Consider the following 16,750-nt stretch of genomic DNA (forward strand, 5'->3'; position numbering starts at 1 on the left):
TTCGCAGAGGCCAATCCAAGTCACAAATACCTGGCAAAAACCCAAACAGTAGCAGCATTCCATGCCAACAGCAGACTTTGGACTTTTCCTCCAGGAACTTGACCAAACCTTTTAAAAAATCAACTACATTAACTGCTCTTACCACATCCTTTGACAACACATTCCAGAGTTTAACTATTCTCTGAGTGAAAAAATATTTCCTCCTATTGATTTTAAAAGTATTACTCTGTAACTTCATTGAGTGTCCCCTAGTCTTTGTAAATCTTGATTCAGTAAAAAAAAATCGACCCACTTGTACCTGTTCTACATCACTCAGTATTTTGTAGATTTCAATCATATCTCCCCTCAGCAGTCTCTTTTCCAAGCTGAAGAGCCCTAACCTCTTTAGTCTTTCCTTATACGAGAGGAGTTCCATCCCCTTTACCATCTTGGTCGCTCTTCTTTAAACTTTTTCTAGTGCCGCTATATATTTTTTGAGAAAAGGAGACCAGAACTGAACGCATTACTCAAGGTGAGATTGCACCATTGAGCGATACAGAGACATTAAGTTCAAGTTCAAGTTTATTGATTTTGATATACCAACCATCAAATTAATATCTAGCTGGTTTACAATAAGATTACAGGATAGAAAAGAAAAAAATAACAAAAAAGTGTATATATAATTAATTTAATAGTATTGTGTGAACATAAATAACATTACAAGACAAACTGGAAAGTGAGGGAGGTAGGGAGGGAAGGTTAAAAGTTACATATTGGAGATAGAAAAAGGTGACAGTGGGGTTAGGATAAAACATGAAGGGGGGTCATAATATCAGAGCTATTTAAAGTTTGCATAAGAGGGAATAAGTGAGACTCTATATGATATCAAATGCATCGCGGAAGAGGAAGGTTTTTAGTCCTGTCTTAAATTTATCAATTCGTGGCTCGTTGCGGAGGTACAGTGGTATGGAGTTCCAGAGGGTTGGGGCAGTTACTGCAAAATTTACTTTTCGTGTATTGTAAAATTCTTTTATGGATGGGATGAATAATAACATTCAGACGCTTTTCTAGTTCCACAATGCTTTTTGAGATGAAGTAACCAGAACTGCAAATAGTGCTCGAGGTGCAGTCATACACCATGGACCTATACAGAGGCATAATGATATTTTTAGTTTTGCTCTTCATTCCTTCTGAAATAATTCCTAACATTTTATTTGTTTTTATGGTAGTTATGACACACTGAGCTGAATATTTCTATGCATTTTTTTTTTTTTTTTTTTAATTCTTCATTTAACTTGACAAGCCACACACTTTTCACAATAACTTCAGGATCCAGGTACCTAGATACAGCCTGCTTATAAAATTGCTTTCTTATCCTGGCACTGCCTCAGGTATAAATTTAGAATGTAAGCTCTATAGGGACAGGAACATACCCAAATGTAACTCGCCTTGAGTTGAGATTGAAAAGGGCATGAGCTAAACCCCCAAACCCCTTCCCTATTTGAGTTGAAAGATTCATGAGCACAAGGAAACTCCAAGGCCAAGAATAAACATTTCCTATATCTGGGGTTGGTGTCTCATCCAGGTAAACCCAGAAATGCCAATCCAGCCCTAGTTTTGTCCCACCTAGTGAAATCAGAACCACAACTCCACCCATGCTTTGGGCAAAACTAGGATTAGATCAGCTTCTCTAGGTTTACCAGGATAAGGCTGTGTCACTACCCATGTATTATGGGAATAGTGGTACTGAAGGGAATAGACTTAGTAGATAAGGACAGGTTGTTCACCCTCTCCAAGGTAGGGAGAACGAGAGGGCACTCTCTAAAGTTGAAAGGGGATAGATTCCGTATGAACATAAGGAAGTTCTTCTTCACCCAGAGAGTGGTAGAAAACTGGAATGCTCTTCCGGAGTCTGTCATAGGGGAAAACACCCTCCAGGGATTCAAGACAAAGTTAGACAGGGTCATAATGAACCGGAACGTACGCAGGTAGGGCTAGTCTTAGTTAGGGCGCTAGTCTTTGACCAGAGGGCCACCACATGAGCGGACTGCTGGTCTGACCCAGCAGCAGCAATTCTTATGTTCTTATTGCTTGTTCCCCTTTTGAAAGGGTGGGGCATGCTAGTGAATTGCACTACAGTATTTTCAAAATTATGCAGATTCTTTTAAAGTGTTTTGACAGGCTATAGTTAGAAACACAGTATTATGAAAGAGTGAAGATTCCTTCATTATTTTTTAAATTTGGCTAAGGATTTTGAAAATATGTTCTGTGTGCTTGCTGGTAGCTGTCAGAGAGAACAGGCAGTACATCAAGAAAAGTATCAATTCTGTCTGGTCTTCAGGGTGTTACTTTCTTACGTCTCCTCATGCAAACAACTTTTGACACAGCAAAAAATTAACAAACCTACGGAGACCTGGGTTCAACTCCAAAGGTCCCATGTGTTATAAGCTTGGCAATCTCAGGCTTAAGTAATCTCTAGTGCATAGTTGTTCCTATTAAAAATAATTAAAGACCACAAAACAACCATCTTTCAAAGTGCAGCACAAGTGAGGCCTAGGATGATGACAGTAGGAGCAATGCAGATGACAGATAAAAATGGAGAATCAAGAGAAAGCCAGAACACTAGCCCCAGAACTTTAATTGATTCTATATTTTCAGTGCCATTATCTAGATAGTAAGCAGTGCTGACTATACATGGTACAGGGTACATGGATAGCTGTGACCACCACTGGCTCTATGGATAGTGGTGATATTTAGCTGCTATCTGAATGGAAAAATTATGTTTCTTACCTGATAATTTTCTTTCCTTTAGTCTTACCAGACCAGTCTAGAATGAATGGGTTATGTCCATCTAGAATGAATGGGTTATGATGGAGACAGAGAAAAATAGTCCCAAGAACTTCGCCCTTTAAGTGTATCATGCAGTCTGGAATATTCAGTATTTTGAATAGCCAAGCCATGGTGCTCATAACAAATATAGCTGACAGTTGGAAAAGATGAAAGCTAACATGCCACAGAAGCTATACTGTTAACATTATAGAATGAGGCTCATACTTAACTCACCTAAAGATATTTCACCTAGTCAGGAGATGCGAGGCATCTATGTGAAGGAAATGAAAAGCAGAAACTATCAAAAACACTTAAAGAAAACCAGGTATGGAGGACTTCTGGACTGGTCTGGCATGACTAAAGGAAAGAAAATTATCAGGTAAGAAACATAATTTTTCCTTCCATTATGCCTATGTCAGACCATTCCAGAATTAATGGGATGTAGCGAAGCAGTGCCCCAGTTAGAGGGGAACAAATAAAAAAACCTAGAGTAGTGAACTGCAGCATCAGTGAACGGAAGTTCCAAAGGTAACTAAGAGTAAGCCTACTCTATAGAAGCGCTAAAGGTGTTGATGAAGTCACCATCCAGAATAGGGGTAGGCAATTCCGGTCCTCAAGAGCCACAGGCAGGTCAGGTTTTCAGGATATCCACAATGAACATGTACATAGGGTTACCATACTTTCAGGAAAATCTAGACATGTCCTCTTTTGAGAGGACTGCCAGGGTGTCTGGATGGGTTTTTTTATTGTGGAGTCTGTCCAGGTTTGGCAGGGCTGGCTTATATAGAATCTGGTATCTCTCCCCTTCGGCGCTGCAATTCTATTTTCTTCTGGCCACGAGCAGCTCAGCGACGTGAGCCTGCTGCTGTTGGCCTGCCCCAGAAGCCGCCTCTCTGCAGCAACTTCCTGATCCGGCAGAGACAAGACCTGCAGAGAGGCAGCTTCCGGGACAGGCCGACTACAGCAGGCTCACATCACTAAGCTGTCAGCAGTCCGAAAAAAAAAAAAAATAGAATTGCACAACCGACGAGATAAGAGGGAGAGAGCCACCGGATTCTTTGTAAGCCAGTCCTGCCAAACCCGGACAGACTCCACCATTTAAAAAACCCATCCAGACACCCGGACAGTCCTCTAAAAAGAGGACATGTCCAGGTTTTCCTGGAAGTATGGTAACCCTATGTAAATATGAACCAATAAGGCCCACTGTGGATTGTCAGAGCTGCCAGACCCACAGGAGATTATTACCCTCTAGTCCCAGGAATGCAAGCATAGGCTGACAACTAGGAGAGTCATTTTAACAAAGACTTCTCAACAAGTCTGGCATGATTAGTTTCCCAAATCAATACAGATTTAGTTAAATATCTTCCGAGATACAGGACCTTTGTGAGAACGTGTATAAAGAAATTATGATCACCAGCTTTTTATGCTTATCCAAACTGTGCACAAAAAAGAGAAAGTAGCATCAAGATGTTTCCCATTTTGTATTTAAAGGACAAGGATGATATAAATTCTTACTAAAATAGGGTAAAAGAGTCTAGATATTGGTCTATACCAGACATAGGCAACTCTGGTCCTTGAGGGCCAGAATCCAATCAGATTTTCAGGATTTCCCCAATGAATATGCATTAGAAGCAGTGCACGCAAACAGATCTCATGTATATTCATTGGGGAAATCCTGAAAATCCGAATGGATTCTGGCCCTCGAGGACCGGAGTTGCCCATGTCTGGTCTATACTGTGAACTTTATAAAAGACTGATGCACAATCTAGAATAAAAGAGCGCATTGATATTACCGAATGTGAGTTCTATGTATACAGTATGCTCTCAAATTACAAGTAAGAGCAATACAGTTCTCAAATTACAGTAGTTTCTAATATATAAATTTCATATCACTGCAATATCATTTCCCTACTTTACTACAAGCTGACCAGTACTTGTGCATGAAAACAAATCACTGCAGGTTACTCTCTCATAGAATGTATGAATGAAACTGCTGTCTCCTATTCGATTAATTTTAATCAGTTAAGTTTCTGACTACCTTTACAAAGATATCCTGGCTGAAATCACACCTATTTTTAAAACGGTATGGCCTAGTTAAAGAAATAGGTTAACAAGCAGATGAACAGAGTTCAAGTTCAACTTTCACCACAGACATCTGCATGTTACCATATCTCTCCCTATGTCTCGAATACCTGCTTGAACTGCTGTTTAGGAATGGAGGATCACTGTACCTATCTATATAAAGTCTTTACCTAGGCCATGGGTGTCAAACTCAGGCCCATGGGCCAAATTTTGCCCGCAGGGTAAATAAATTTGGCTCGCGAGAAAATACCCTGTTCCTTCCCTACCTCCATCTCATTGTCCACCATCTCTCTCCCAGCTTCCCAGTCACACCTTCAAAGCAGCCTGCAGAGGATTGCCAGTTGGTTGTAGCGATCCTAGCAGGCTGCCGTAGCCTCCGTAGCACACTGCCATGGTTCCATACGTCAGAGGAGGGGCGGGACCACGGCAGGCGGAACGTGCTGCGGAGGCCGACAGCAGCCTGCTAGGATCGCTACAGCCAACTGGCAATCCATTTGAGGCTGCTTTAAAGGTGAGATCGGGAAGCCGGAGGATGCTAGAAAGAAGGGGGAAAACATGCAGGCTTTCGGGGGGGGGGGGGGGGCCCGATGTAGAAGTACACGGAAGGAGGGAAGAAGGGGTCCAAAGAGTGTGCATATTCCAGACTGAGGGTGGGGGGAGGAGAAAAAATAATGGGTCTAAAATCAGAGGAGAGGGAGAGAGATGGTGGACAATGGGATTGAGGGAGGGAGATAAGTTGGACACAAGTGATGGAGGATAGAGATACTGGATAGGAGGGTAGTTGGGAAGAGAAAGGGAGAGATGGTGGAGCCTGGGGTGGTGAGGAAGGAGGGAGAGATGCTGGATGAAAGGGTAGTTAAGAAAAGGAGAGATGGTGGATCGGGGGATGGTGGAGGTGAAAAAAAAGGAAAGATGCCAGACCTCCGGGGGAGGGAAGGGAAATGGAAGGGGAGGACAGAGATGGAAGATGGATGGTTAGCACAAAGAAAGAAGGAAACGACAAATGGGCAGGAGAACCTGGCAAGCGAGTTATCAGAAGACAACCAGAACCTGGGACCAACATGAATTGAATAATGACCAGACAACAAAAGGTAGAAAAAATAATATTATTTTCTGTTTTGTGATAACAATATGTCAGATTTGAAATGTGTATCCTGCCAGAGCTGGTGTTAGACAGCAAGCGTGAACTAGGACCTAAAAGAGAGAAGAGAAGTCTTTTTTTCTTTATTTTGTTTACATCACAGAGCCAGCGTGGGGATGGAGAGGTTGTAACCCTATACTTCTACTAAGACTAAGGGGTCCTTTTATTAAGGTGTGCATTTAGTGTGTGCTAATCTTTAGCGCACGGTAAATCAGTTAGCATCTATCATAATAAAACCCTTAGCGTGCATGCGCACTTTAATCTCCGTGCCTCCATGCATACGTGCTTTGTGCTACCATGCCGAGCTTGCGCAGTACAATAATTTGCTTGCTGCCAATCACCCATGCCTGCCTCAGCTGATTTCTTGCCTTCTGCCCTGATCTCTGACACCGGCTGACTTCCTACCTTCTCCCTACACTGCCGGGATGCCTCTTCTTCTCACCCCCAGACCAGCAATGGCAGCAGCTACGGTTTCATCAAGCAGCCTTTCCTAGGCCGGTCCACTTTGATAATGCGAGGCGGCCCGGCTTAGCAAAAGCCACGAGGCTGCCCAGGCTAGCGGATGCTGGACAGGGGGAGCAGGAAAGGGAAAATGGATACTACTGGACAGGGGGCAGGTAAAAGAAAGGGAGAAGGGCTATTGCTGGACAGGGGGAACAGGGAAGGGGGACTTCTGGACAGGGGGAGGTAAAAGGAAGGTAGAAGGGCTACTGCTGGACAGGGGAAGCAGGGAAGGGGTGCTGCTGGACAGGGTGGAGGAAAAAGGAAGGGAGAAGGGCTACTGCTGGACAGGAGGGAGCAGGGAAGGGGTAGTGCTGGATAGGGGGGAGGAAAAAGGAAGGGAGAAGGGCTTCTGCTGGACAAGGGGAGCAGGAAGCAAAGAAAGAAAGAGAAAGAAAGAAAGGCCTCAGCGCCCATTGTGCTAAAAGTTTACACATCTATTCTAGCACCCATTAATGCAGTGGTTCCCAAACCTGTCATGGGGGACCCCCAGCCAGTCAGGTTTTCAAGATATCCCTAATGAATATGCATGAGAGAGATTTGCATATAATGGAAGTGACAGGTATGCAAATCTCTCTCATGCATATTCATTAGGGATATCTTGAAAACCTGACTGGCTGGGGGTCCCCCAGGACAGCTTTGGGAACCACTACATTAATGTAACAGGCTTAAACACTAGTACCATAATAAAAGGACCCCTAAGTATCTTAATAAAAAAATTTGGCCCACGATTTAGCCTATGTTTTAGATTTTGGCCCCTTATGTGATTGAGTTTGACACCCCTGACCTAGGCCAAATATAAAGCATAAAAACAGTTAACTGTCAACCTGTGAACAAAATCACAGCTAGGTGTGGTCCTTTCTAAATTTGAGCAGCATTAACACAGATGCAGGAGGAAGCCTGTCCCATACTTTAGCTTCTGTAGTGTGATCCCTCTATAACATAAGCAAAAATATCTCTTTACAAAACAAAATTTTTAATACTTTTTTTGAGAAGGAAAAACATACAATACCTGTGGAATTTGCTTTTATGCCTTTTTTGCTTTTAGAACTACTCTTTCCAGGACCATGTTTGTCTTTTGTTTGTACTGGCTCGCAGTCTCCCTGATTATCAGAGAAAAGACTTTCAGAATTTTTGTTGTCCTGTGGTTCCTGAGAGATACTCCCAGATCCTGGTGAGCCACCTTGGCTGTTGCAACGCTCATTGTTATTAATGCTGTCGTCTGAAGTTCCTGTCACACAGTCATTGTTGGCTGAAGGCTCACTCTTCTTACCATCCAAGTGGTTCTTGTTTTCATCCGAGGTGGAGGCTACAGAGGTTGCCAGGCTTTCCATGTCGCCAACTGAGTCCGGCCCCTCTTCTGACTGCACCTGCATTTCATTTGGTTTCATATCTCTGTCATCCATTAGAGCAGCCCTTGTTGAAAAGTCCAACTAATGTGAAAACTCTGCTCAAGCCTAAAAAAAAAGCAAAGATGGAAAGGTTACAAATGTTAAAACAAAGTGATATCCGCACTGGCAGAATATAAACATTCCCATACAAATTCTTTATAAAATACAGATTGAAAAAAAGAATTGGGGTGTACTAAACTAAAGAATACACAGACTGTTGCCGAACAACAATGATAATTTTATTTTCTTTAGTAAGCAACACTGTTCCTTCCTATTGTGGGAGTGTGTGGTGCAGTGGTTAGAGCTACAGCCCCAGCACGCTGAGGTTGTGAGTTCAAATGCCACACTGCTCCTTGTGACTCTGGACAAGTCACTTAGGGCTCCTTTTACTAAGGTGTGCTATGCTTTTTAGTGAGCGCTAACCACGCGCTAAATGCTAACACGTGCATGTTAGTCTATGGACATGTTAGTGTTTAGCGCGCACGTAGATTTAGCATGCGATAAAACGCTTAGCGAACCTTAGTAAAACAGGGGGTAAAAGTGTGATCTAATCTCCCAGTGCTCCAGGCACATTAGATAGAGTGGGAGTCCACCGGGATGTAGGGATGTCACACAAGAAACACATACACGCAGCCTTAGAGTCGGGATGGAGGCACTCCCTAATGGATGATCTCTCACCTTTTTATTGAGAATCTTGCCTCCCTTAATTACAAGGCTAATGCTTTACAAGGTTACTATTTTATCATGCATATACAGTGAGGATTATAGCAAGGTAATTCCTTGTTTACATATTTCATGTGATTCTCAAAGTTACTATCTCACGTGACATCCGAATACAGTTACAATAAAGATTACAATAAAGATTCCCAATGTGTACACTTCTAATATATCTGACATCTTACTATAGCATTTGACAGTCCAAAGGTTATAATGCATGCTCCTTAAGCTTTCTTGATTAGCCTTAAACTCAGGGCCTGCTTTGCACGTAGGCAAAGTCTGATTGTTGCCCATATAATGGATGCTTAAACAAGATAAGAGATGAGATAAGGGTAAACCTGTGTCAGGTTAATACGTGACAAGAGTCTTGTGACAAAAAGGTAGGGGGGAATGCCTCAGCATTTGGTCTCAAGGTGAAAACCTTTTTCCTTGCTTTGTCTACGTGACAAGAGAGAAAGAGAAAGGATTTATACTTCTACACAGGGCTTCCAAGCCTTACACAGGGCCTAGATCCGTACACAGGGCCTAGATCAGTGTGCTGACCTGGCCTGGTTCAGAACTGCCTGTGTGCTGACCTTGCCTGTGCTCTGATGCCCTGGATCAGAACTTATCAGATCTCCATCCCTACACCGGGACAGCTAGGGAAAAATGCCTGAGTACCTGAATAAGTTGTAATCCGCATAGAATTGTAGGATATGCAGAATAGAAATAATTAAAAATAAATAAATAAATTAGCAGGTAAAGGTAGAAAAAACTGAATTCTGCCAGTGAAATCACCAGCATAAGCTACAGTGCTCTCTAGAACAAACCAGTATGCATCTGCCCAAGCAGAAAACCCCTTTGAAATGCAGCCCATGCCCCATCAGCCACTGCATCTGCAATCATAATCAACTGAGCAAAACACCAAAGAGTGGCACTCGCTATCCTGCATATATCAGGATAAAACCATATCACAGGAACCCATGCCAATCACAAAATGAAAAGAAAGCACAGAGCACACCTAGAACCCCAGGCCAAGGTCTTTCAAGGGCAGGGCTTCAGAACAGTGTTATTGACTAAAGAAAAGAAAATGACCAAGTAAGACGTCATTTCTCCTTTCTTTCCCCCTCTTCTATTAAACTGTGCTAGCAGTTTGTAGCGCAGAGAGCTGCGCTGAATGGTCCGCGCTGCTCCCGACGCTCATAAGAACTCTATGAGCGTTAGGAGCAGCACGGGCCATTCAGTGTGGCTCACTGAGCTAAAAACTACTAGCGCAGTTTCGTAGAAAAGGGGGTTAGTGTCAGCTTCACTGTTCTGAGTCAATGAGATATACTGAAGCAGATCTATTGAGCGGGGGAAGACAAAGTCCCCTGAATGATAAGTCTGCCTGGCCAGCATGTCCAATCTGTAGTGCTTAGCAAAGAAATGAAACAACAACAAAGTTGCTGTTTAGGCCTGTGCCTTAGTAGAGACCCTGAGCACCAGATGATTCTTGCTGAAGTTAGTGGACTCAATAGGCACCTTAATCCACCTCCAGTCTATCCCCTGCAGAAGGTAGAGAAAAATGCTGGATTGCTCCAGAAAGCACCTTAGCTTATGCTGGTGATGTTACTGGCAGTCTTCGGTCTTCTCTACCTCCACTTGCTGCTAAGAACATAAGAATTGCCATCTCCGGATCAGACCCTGGGTCCATCAAGTCCTGTGATTCACACACGCGGAGGCCCCGCCAGGTATACCCTGGCATAGTTTTAGTCCACATATCACTGTATGCTTCTCAAGGGAGATGTGCATCTAGTTTACCCTTAAATCCTAGAACGGTGGATTCTGCAATTACTTCCTCTGGGAGAGCATTCCAGGTGTCCACCACTCGCTGCGTGAAACAGAACTTCCTGATATTCGTCCTGGACCTGTCCACCCTCAGCTTCAGTCTATGTCCTCTTGTCTGTGTCACACTGGACATTGTAAATAACTGCTTTCCCTGCTCCATTTTGTCGAATCCTTTCAGTATTTTGAATCCTTTCGCAGTCTCCTCTTCTCAAGGGAGAACAACCCCAGTCTCCTAAGTCGTTCCTCGTAGTCCAGGTTCTCCATACCTTTCACTAGCTTTGTTGCTCGTCTCTGCACCCTCTCTAGCAGTTTTATATCCTTCTTTAGGTATGGAGACCAATGCTGGATGCAGTATTCCAGGTGCGGTTTGACCATGGCTCTGTAGAGCGGTATTATAACTTTCTCTGATCTACTTGTAATTCTCTTCTTTATCAAGCCTAGCATTCTATTTGCTTTCTTCTCTGCTGCCGCACACTGCGCCGACGGTTTCAGGGTCCTATCTATCAGTACACCCAGGTCCTTTTCCTGTTCGGTCTTTCCCAGACACCTGACATACTATACTTGTGATCTTTATTTTTTCTGCCTAAATGCATCACTTTGCATTTTTCCACATTAAAATTCATCTGCCATTTATCTGCCCACTTCTCCAATTGATTCAAGTCGCTCTGGAGTTTCTCGCTGTCCTTCTGCGATCTGATTGCCCGGCATAGCTTTGTGTTGTCTGCAAACTTGATGATTTCACTAGATGTTCCTTCTTCCAGGTCATTTATGAAAATATAAAATAAGATTGGTCCAAGTACTGAGCCCTGGAGTATACCGCTAGTCACTTTTTCCCATTCTGAGAACTTCCCATTTATGCCCACTCTCTGTTTTCTGTTCTCTAGCCATTTGCCTATCCATCTTAGTATATCTCCCTCTATTCCATGGCCTTGTAATTTCCTGAGAAGTCTTACATGTGGAACCTTGTCAAACGGTTTCTGAAAGTCCAAGTATACAATATCCACCGATTCTCCACTATCAATTTGTCTGTTCATTGTCTCAAAAAATTGAAGTAGGTTCGTCAAACATGATTTCCCTTTCCTGAAGCCATGTTGACTGGCTCTCATCAGGTCGTGTGTGTCTAGGTGCCAGACTATGCTATCTTTGATCAGCCCCTCAACCATCAAACTCCCCTGCTAATTTTAGACCAATTGCTAGCATCCCCCTATTTACCAAAAAAGCAGAAGGGATGGTCAACGCAGATACTACTGTAACTGATGTAAACCGCCTAGAACTCTCCGGGTATGGCGGTATATAAGAATAAAATTATTATTATTATTATTATCTTTCCAGGGACTGACGTGAGACTTACAGGTCTGTAGTTGCCTGGCACTCCTCTCGATCCTTTTTTAAATATCGGCATGACGTTCGCTATCTTCCAGTCATTCGGTATCTGTCCTGTTTTGATTGACAGGTTGGCAAGTTTTTGCAATAGTTCCCCGATTTCAAATTTCAGTTCTTTTAGGACTCTCGGATGAATTCCGTCCGGTTAGCGTTAGCGTCTAGCGCGGCCAGAAGTTTAGCGCGCACTATTATGTGCGTTAAACCGCTAACACAGCTTGAATTAAGCTTGAAATGATCTTTTTTAAGATTCAAGGCAGCACTTAAGACCTATCTTTTTAAAAAAGTGTTCCCTGTTCAGTCTTAAAGTATATTTGAATTTTTCCGCAGCTTGGGAAGTGACCTACTGTGAGCAGATTTTTATCACTGTATTATCTTTACTCTTGCCTCCTCCCCTCCTATTGTATCTTAGTATCATTAATTATCTTACATTTGTATTTTGATTTTAGTTTTTTAAAATTGTTTTTATACTAAATATTCTAAACTAGACACTTATATGTGGTGCTTTCCTTTTCCCTATTTTACTTAGGTAATTGATTTTTATTTGTGGTATATTAAATAAAGTTGAAATGTAAAACATCTTGCCTTCATAAAACAGGTGCTTAAAATAGGCTTCTCACATAGACATCTCAGTCCCATTATAAAATCAGGTTATGTCCAAGGGGGGGGGAACCTTACTAAAATCAGATCCTTAGTGTTGTCCTCACCGTGGCCTAGATGTACTAAGAGGATCGGTACGTCTGTGTAGGTGTTCACCAGTTCGATTTTTGGGCTTTAAAAAGAGCTATTGATGCACTAAAAAGTTTGCATGCGGATGTTCGTCGTAATTCTCGACTCAGCCTCCAATTGATCACTGTGAGAGAGACTCTCACATATGCGCAGAGCCAGTAAGGAAAGCACAAACAGCTGAGAGGCAGGGGAAGCCCCAAGAGCAACCTCCTGCCACTCAGCTGTTTGGGACAGGAAGCTTTTTTTTTAATGGGCACAGATGCTGTGCGTGCATAATATTTGCCCCATTAAAAAAAAGAAATAAAGCACCTCCCTCATTGCTAATGACGGCCCTCCCCACAAACCGGCATCGCAAAGCAACCCCCACCCTTGGCAGTGAAAACGGCAGGAGGAATGCCTACTTCCCTCTGCCATGCCAACCTCACCCCTCCACAAAAGAAAACTGGCAGGAGGAATGCCCACTTCTTCCTGCCGAGCTGACCCCCTCTCCACCAAAAGAAAATTGGCAGGAGGGAAGCCCACTCTCTCTTGCCAACGGAGCCCCCCTTATCCTCTCCCTTCCTCCCCTCCTCCCAAAAAAGGTAGGAGGGAGGCCCATTCCTTCCTGCCACTGGATGCTCCCCCATACCCCCTCGCTACCTTTAAGCAGAAGTATAAGTATTGTCCAACTCTACTAGAATTCCTAAAACATTAGATGTTATAGCCCCATGCCTGAATAAGAAGGGCTGAAAATTCCAACTTCTACCACAGCAAGGAGACCAATTTCCAATTCTGCTCTAGTAGTAAAGCCAGAAAAATGTGACACTTTTTTTTTTAAAATAAACCGGAGAAGCTGCTGGAATCATGTAGTAACAGTAGACTAGCAAAAGCTTTACACTCACTGCAATACTGTTCAAATGACCAGATACAATGGGAGAAGAGGAAGGTGGTAAATTACTATAAACTGAAGTTCCCAGTTAGGCATATGAAAAGCCTGAAGAAATCTGTAGAGCAGGGGTGTCCAACCTGCAGCCCGAGGGCCGCATGCGGCCCAGTGAAGTATTTTGTGCTGCCCTGGTTGAGGGTGATGCAGTGTTTTCCTCTGCTGCCCCCGGGTGTTTACTGTCTTGCCAGCCCCCTCCTCTGTCTTGCTGCAGTGTTTGCGCAGCCCCAGAAAAATTTTTTTGGCCAATGCAGCCCAGGGAAGCCAAAAGGTTGGACACCCCTGCTCTATAGTAAGAGCTACTGCAGCAATAGAAATCTCACAAGGTGGTTGTTTGGTTTTTTTTTTAATGGAGTGAGAAAGGAGGTCTGGCCAGAGGAAATATCACTTAACTCATTAATACTTCCAACTAAGATGCATACAGGAACCTCCCTGGGATAATGCTAAATGAGAGAGAAAGGAAAATAAAATGTACCTAGAGCCCTGATAAACAGAAAAAAATCCTGAAGTCTTAAAAAACAAACAAGGTTTGCACCATTAAAGCAATCTCTTGAATTCCAAGAAAGTGAAACGTAACCAGTTTCCATTGGTTGTCACTGTCCATAGGGCTGAGAATGGCTAAACCCATAAAACACTGCTCCTGAACAAAATACCTGAGCCATGGGCCAGGAAAAACTGCCATGAAAACGCCTTGTATAAACATAACTTCCCCTCTAGTGCTTCTAAAAGACTGAGAGAAAAAGGCAACACCCAAATTTTCTGTTAATACAGGACTTTGGCCGGTTTCATTTGGCAATCAAGAAAGCACATCCTGCTAAAGAACCCACTGGTAAATGAGACCAAGCAACTAATGCAGGCACCTGGTCTATTTTCATACTCCAGTCTGATCCTGCGGCCTCCATGTGCATAATGAGGAGGCCTTCTAGGCAGTATTATACACAGTTCAGAACCCCAAATCAGCAGAAACCAGCAGACCTGGAAAGATTTCACGCCCACCCGTGGTCTGCTAGGCTGGAATAAAGTGGGATATTCAGAGGGGGTTGGGAAGCACAGAGGTAGAGAATGATATGGTGACAAAATTCTTCACTGTTCTCGTCCCCGCGGACAACCGTGGGAAACAATCCTGTGTCATTCTTTATGGCCTCTTTTACAAAGGGCTTCGGGGCTGTTGCCGTGCGGCAGCTGCTAGCACGGCTTTGTAAAAGAGGCAGTTAGTGTCTATCTCAACATCAGTCCTTCTACACCATCATTCTTCAATGTAAGGCTTGAGGGTCAGTGGCTGTGCCCATTCATACCCTGCTTCTTCCCTCTTTCCTTAAAGAATGACATGGAGATGGTTTCCTGTGGTTATCTGCGGAGACGGGAACGTGATGAATTTTGTTAGTGTCATTCTCTACACAGAGGCAAAGGCATTCTCCTTGCTCCAGCACCAATATGTCTGTTCATCTGTTAATGTAAATTGGTTCCTTAGTAGTTCATAAATCCATCAAAAAGGTGTTGAAGTACACTGGAGAAGAAAAGAAAGGTAGAGGGTGGGTAGGGAGTTCCAACATTCAGAGTATTTGAGCTTTGCCCTGGCTCTAGACATGGACCATGAAATTCTCACAGATTGTAGAGTTACCATATGGCTCTAGAACAGGGATGTCAAAGTCCCTCCTCGAGGGCCACAATCCAGTCGGGTTTTCAGGATTTCTACAATGAATATGCAAGAGATTTATTTGCATGCACTGCTTTCATTGTATGCTAATAGATCTCATGCATATTCATTGGGGAAATCCTGAAAACCCGACTGGATTGTGGCCCTCAAATAGGGATTTTGACACCACTGCTCTAGAAAAAGGAGGATGGATTGCGATATCTTGGTTTTACTTCCATTGCAAGTAAAACCCAGATGTCTCAATCTGTCCTCCTTTTTCTGGAGCCATATGGCAACCCTACACATATGAGATTAGTGGAGCCTAAATCTTTATAAAGGTACCGCTCAGTTTTCCAAAACCATTTGGCTTCACAGCTCATGCCTTCTCCAGTAGTAGCTCAAGGTGATTTACATTCAGAGTCCAATCTAAGTTTGTGCCTGAGGCAATGGAGGGTTAAGTGACTTGCTCAAGATTACAATGAGCCATAGGTAGATTTGAACTTGGCTTCTCAGCTCTAACCATTAGGCTTCCCTTCAAAGTTGGACCTAGCCCAAAGTTTTCTTACTGTTGAACTCAGATTAAAAAAGTAACATAATAACACAAGTTTACATCTTCAAACACTAACGACAAGCACATAATACCGAAAAACTTATCCAGAATGGAAATATCTTTAAACATAGAAGGGACAAAATTTAGACCACAGGAAGGAGGCTGGCTAGCTCCTTCAATTGGTGTTGAGTCTGGATATTCAATGCTGGGCCATTTCCAGTGACTAGCATTGAATATCTGATCTATGTTTTGCTGGCTCAAACTTAGCCGGCTAAGTCGATTTAAGTGCTGCATGGCTCGATTTGGTTGCTAAACTTGGCTGGTCAGCGCAGTATAGCATGCTAAGTTTTAGCCAATAAGCACTAATATTCAATGGAGATGCTGGCTATCTCCCGCCGAATATTCGGGCTTAGCCCACCAAATACTATTTAACTGGCAAGTCATTCCTAGCCAGGTCTATAGCACGGAATATCTGGCAGATAGGTGTAACTGAATAACCAATAACACGTGTTTACATCCTTCTCTGTGTTATCTGCTGTAGGGATGTTGGACAATTTAGGGTTATCTGGAAAAGTTTTGTATTGGTTCCGTGAATTTTTACAGTCTCAGTTTTACCAGGTACTTATGTGCAATCAAATGTCTAAGAAGTGGAAAAATCCACAAGGTTCACTTCTCTCCCCCTCTTTAATGTTTTCCTGATGTTATTCTATTTATTTATTTGGTTCATTTTAGATCCCGTCCTCCCTGAACTCTTAATGGGTTACAGAGTTAATGTGGATAATGCGTAAACAAACAGATTGAGAATTTACATGTGTACAGTAGTTTTAGATCGTGTTGGTTTGACAGAGGGTAAAGTTAGCATTTAATCTGATCATTTTAAGTTAACATACACAATACATAGACAAACAAATTTAGAATTTACATGTGTACAGCAGTCTTATGTCATCTTTATTAGACATATACAGAGGATCAAAATCAGTATACAGTCTCATCATTTTAAGTTAACATATAATTGTTCTCTTCAGTTAACTTATATAGGTGGTATTTATAGGAAGAGGTAGGTTTTTATTGTTTTCCTAAAGTTCAG

At 42.8% G+C, this 16,750-nt stretch overlaps 1 protein-coding gene across 2 annotated transcripts in view; it reads right to left on the bottom strand.

The window, feature by feature from the left end:
- The window catches only part of CNST (consortin, connexin sorting protein), a 169,352-nt gene that overhangs the window by 145,811 nt on the left and 6,791 nt on the right, over positions 1-16,750 (bottom strand). For both annotated transcript variants that reach the window (XM_033937047.1, XM_033937046.1), the window contains exon 2: positions 7,545-7,989. In XM_033937047.1, the coding sequence (XP_033792938.1) occupies positions 7,545-7,938 (394 nt within the window). In that variant the 5' untranslated portion in view covers positions 7,939-7,989. The remainder of the gene's footprint in view (positions 1-7,544; positions 7,990-16,750) is intronic.

This window comes from Geotrypetes seraphini, chromosome 3 (assembly GCF_902459505.1).
Source record: "Geotrypetes seraphini chromosome 3, aGeoSer1.1, whole genome shotgun sequence".
Taxonomy (NCBI): Eukaryota; Metazoa; Chordata; class Amphibia; order Gymnophiona; family Dermophiidae; genus Geotrypetes; species Geotrypetes seraphini.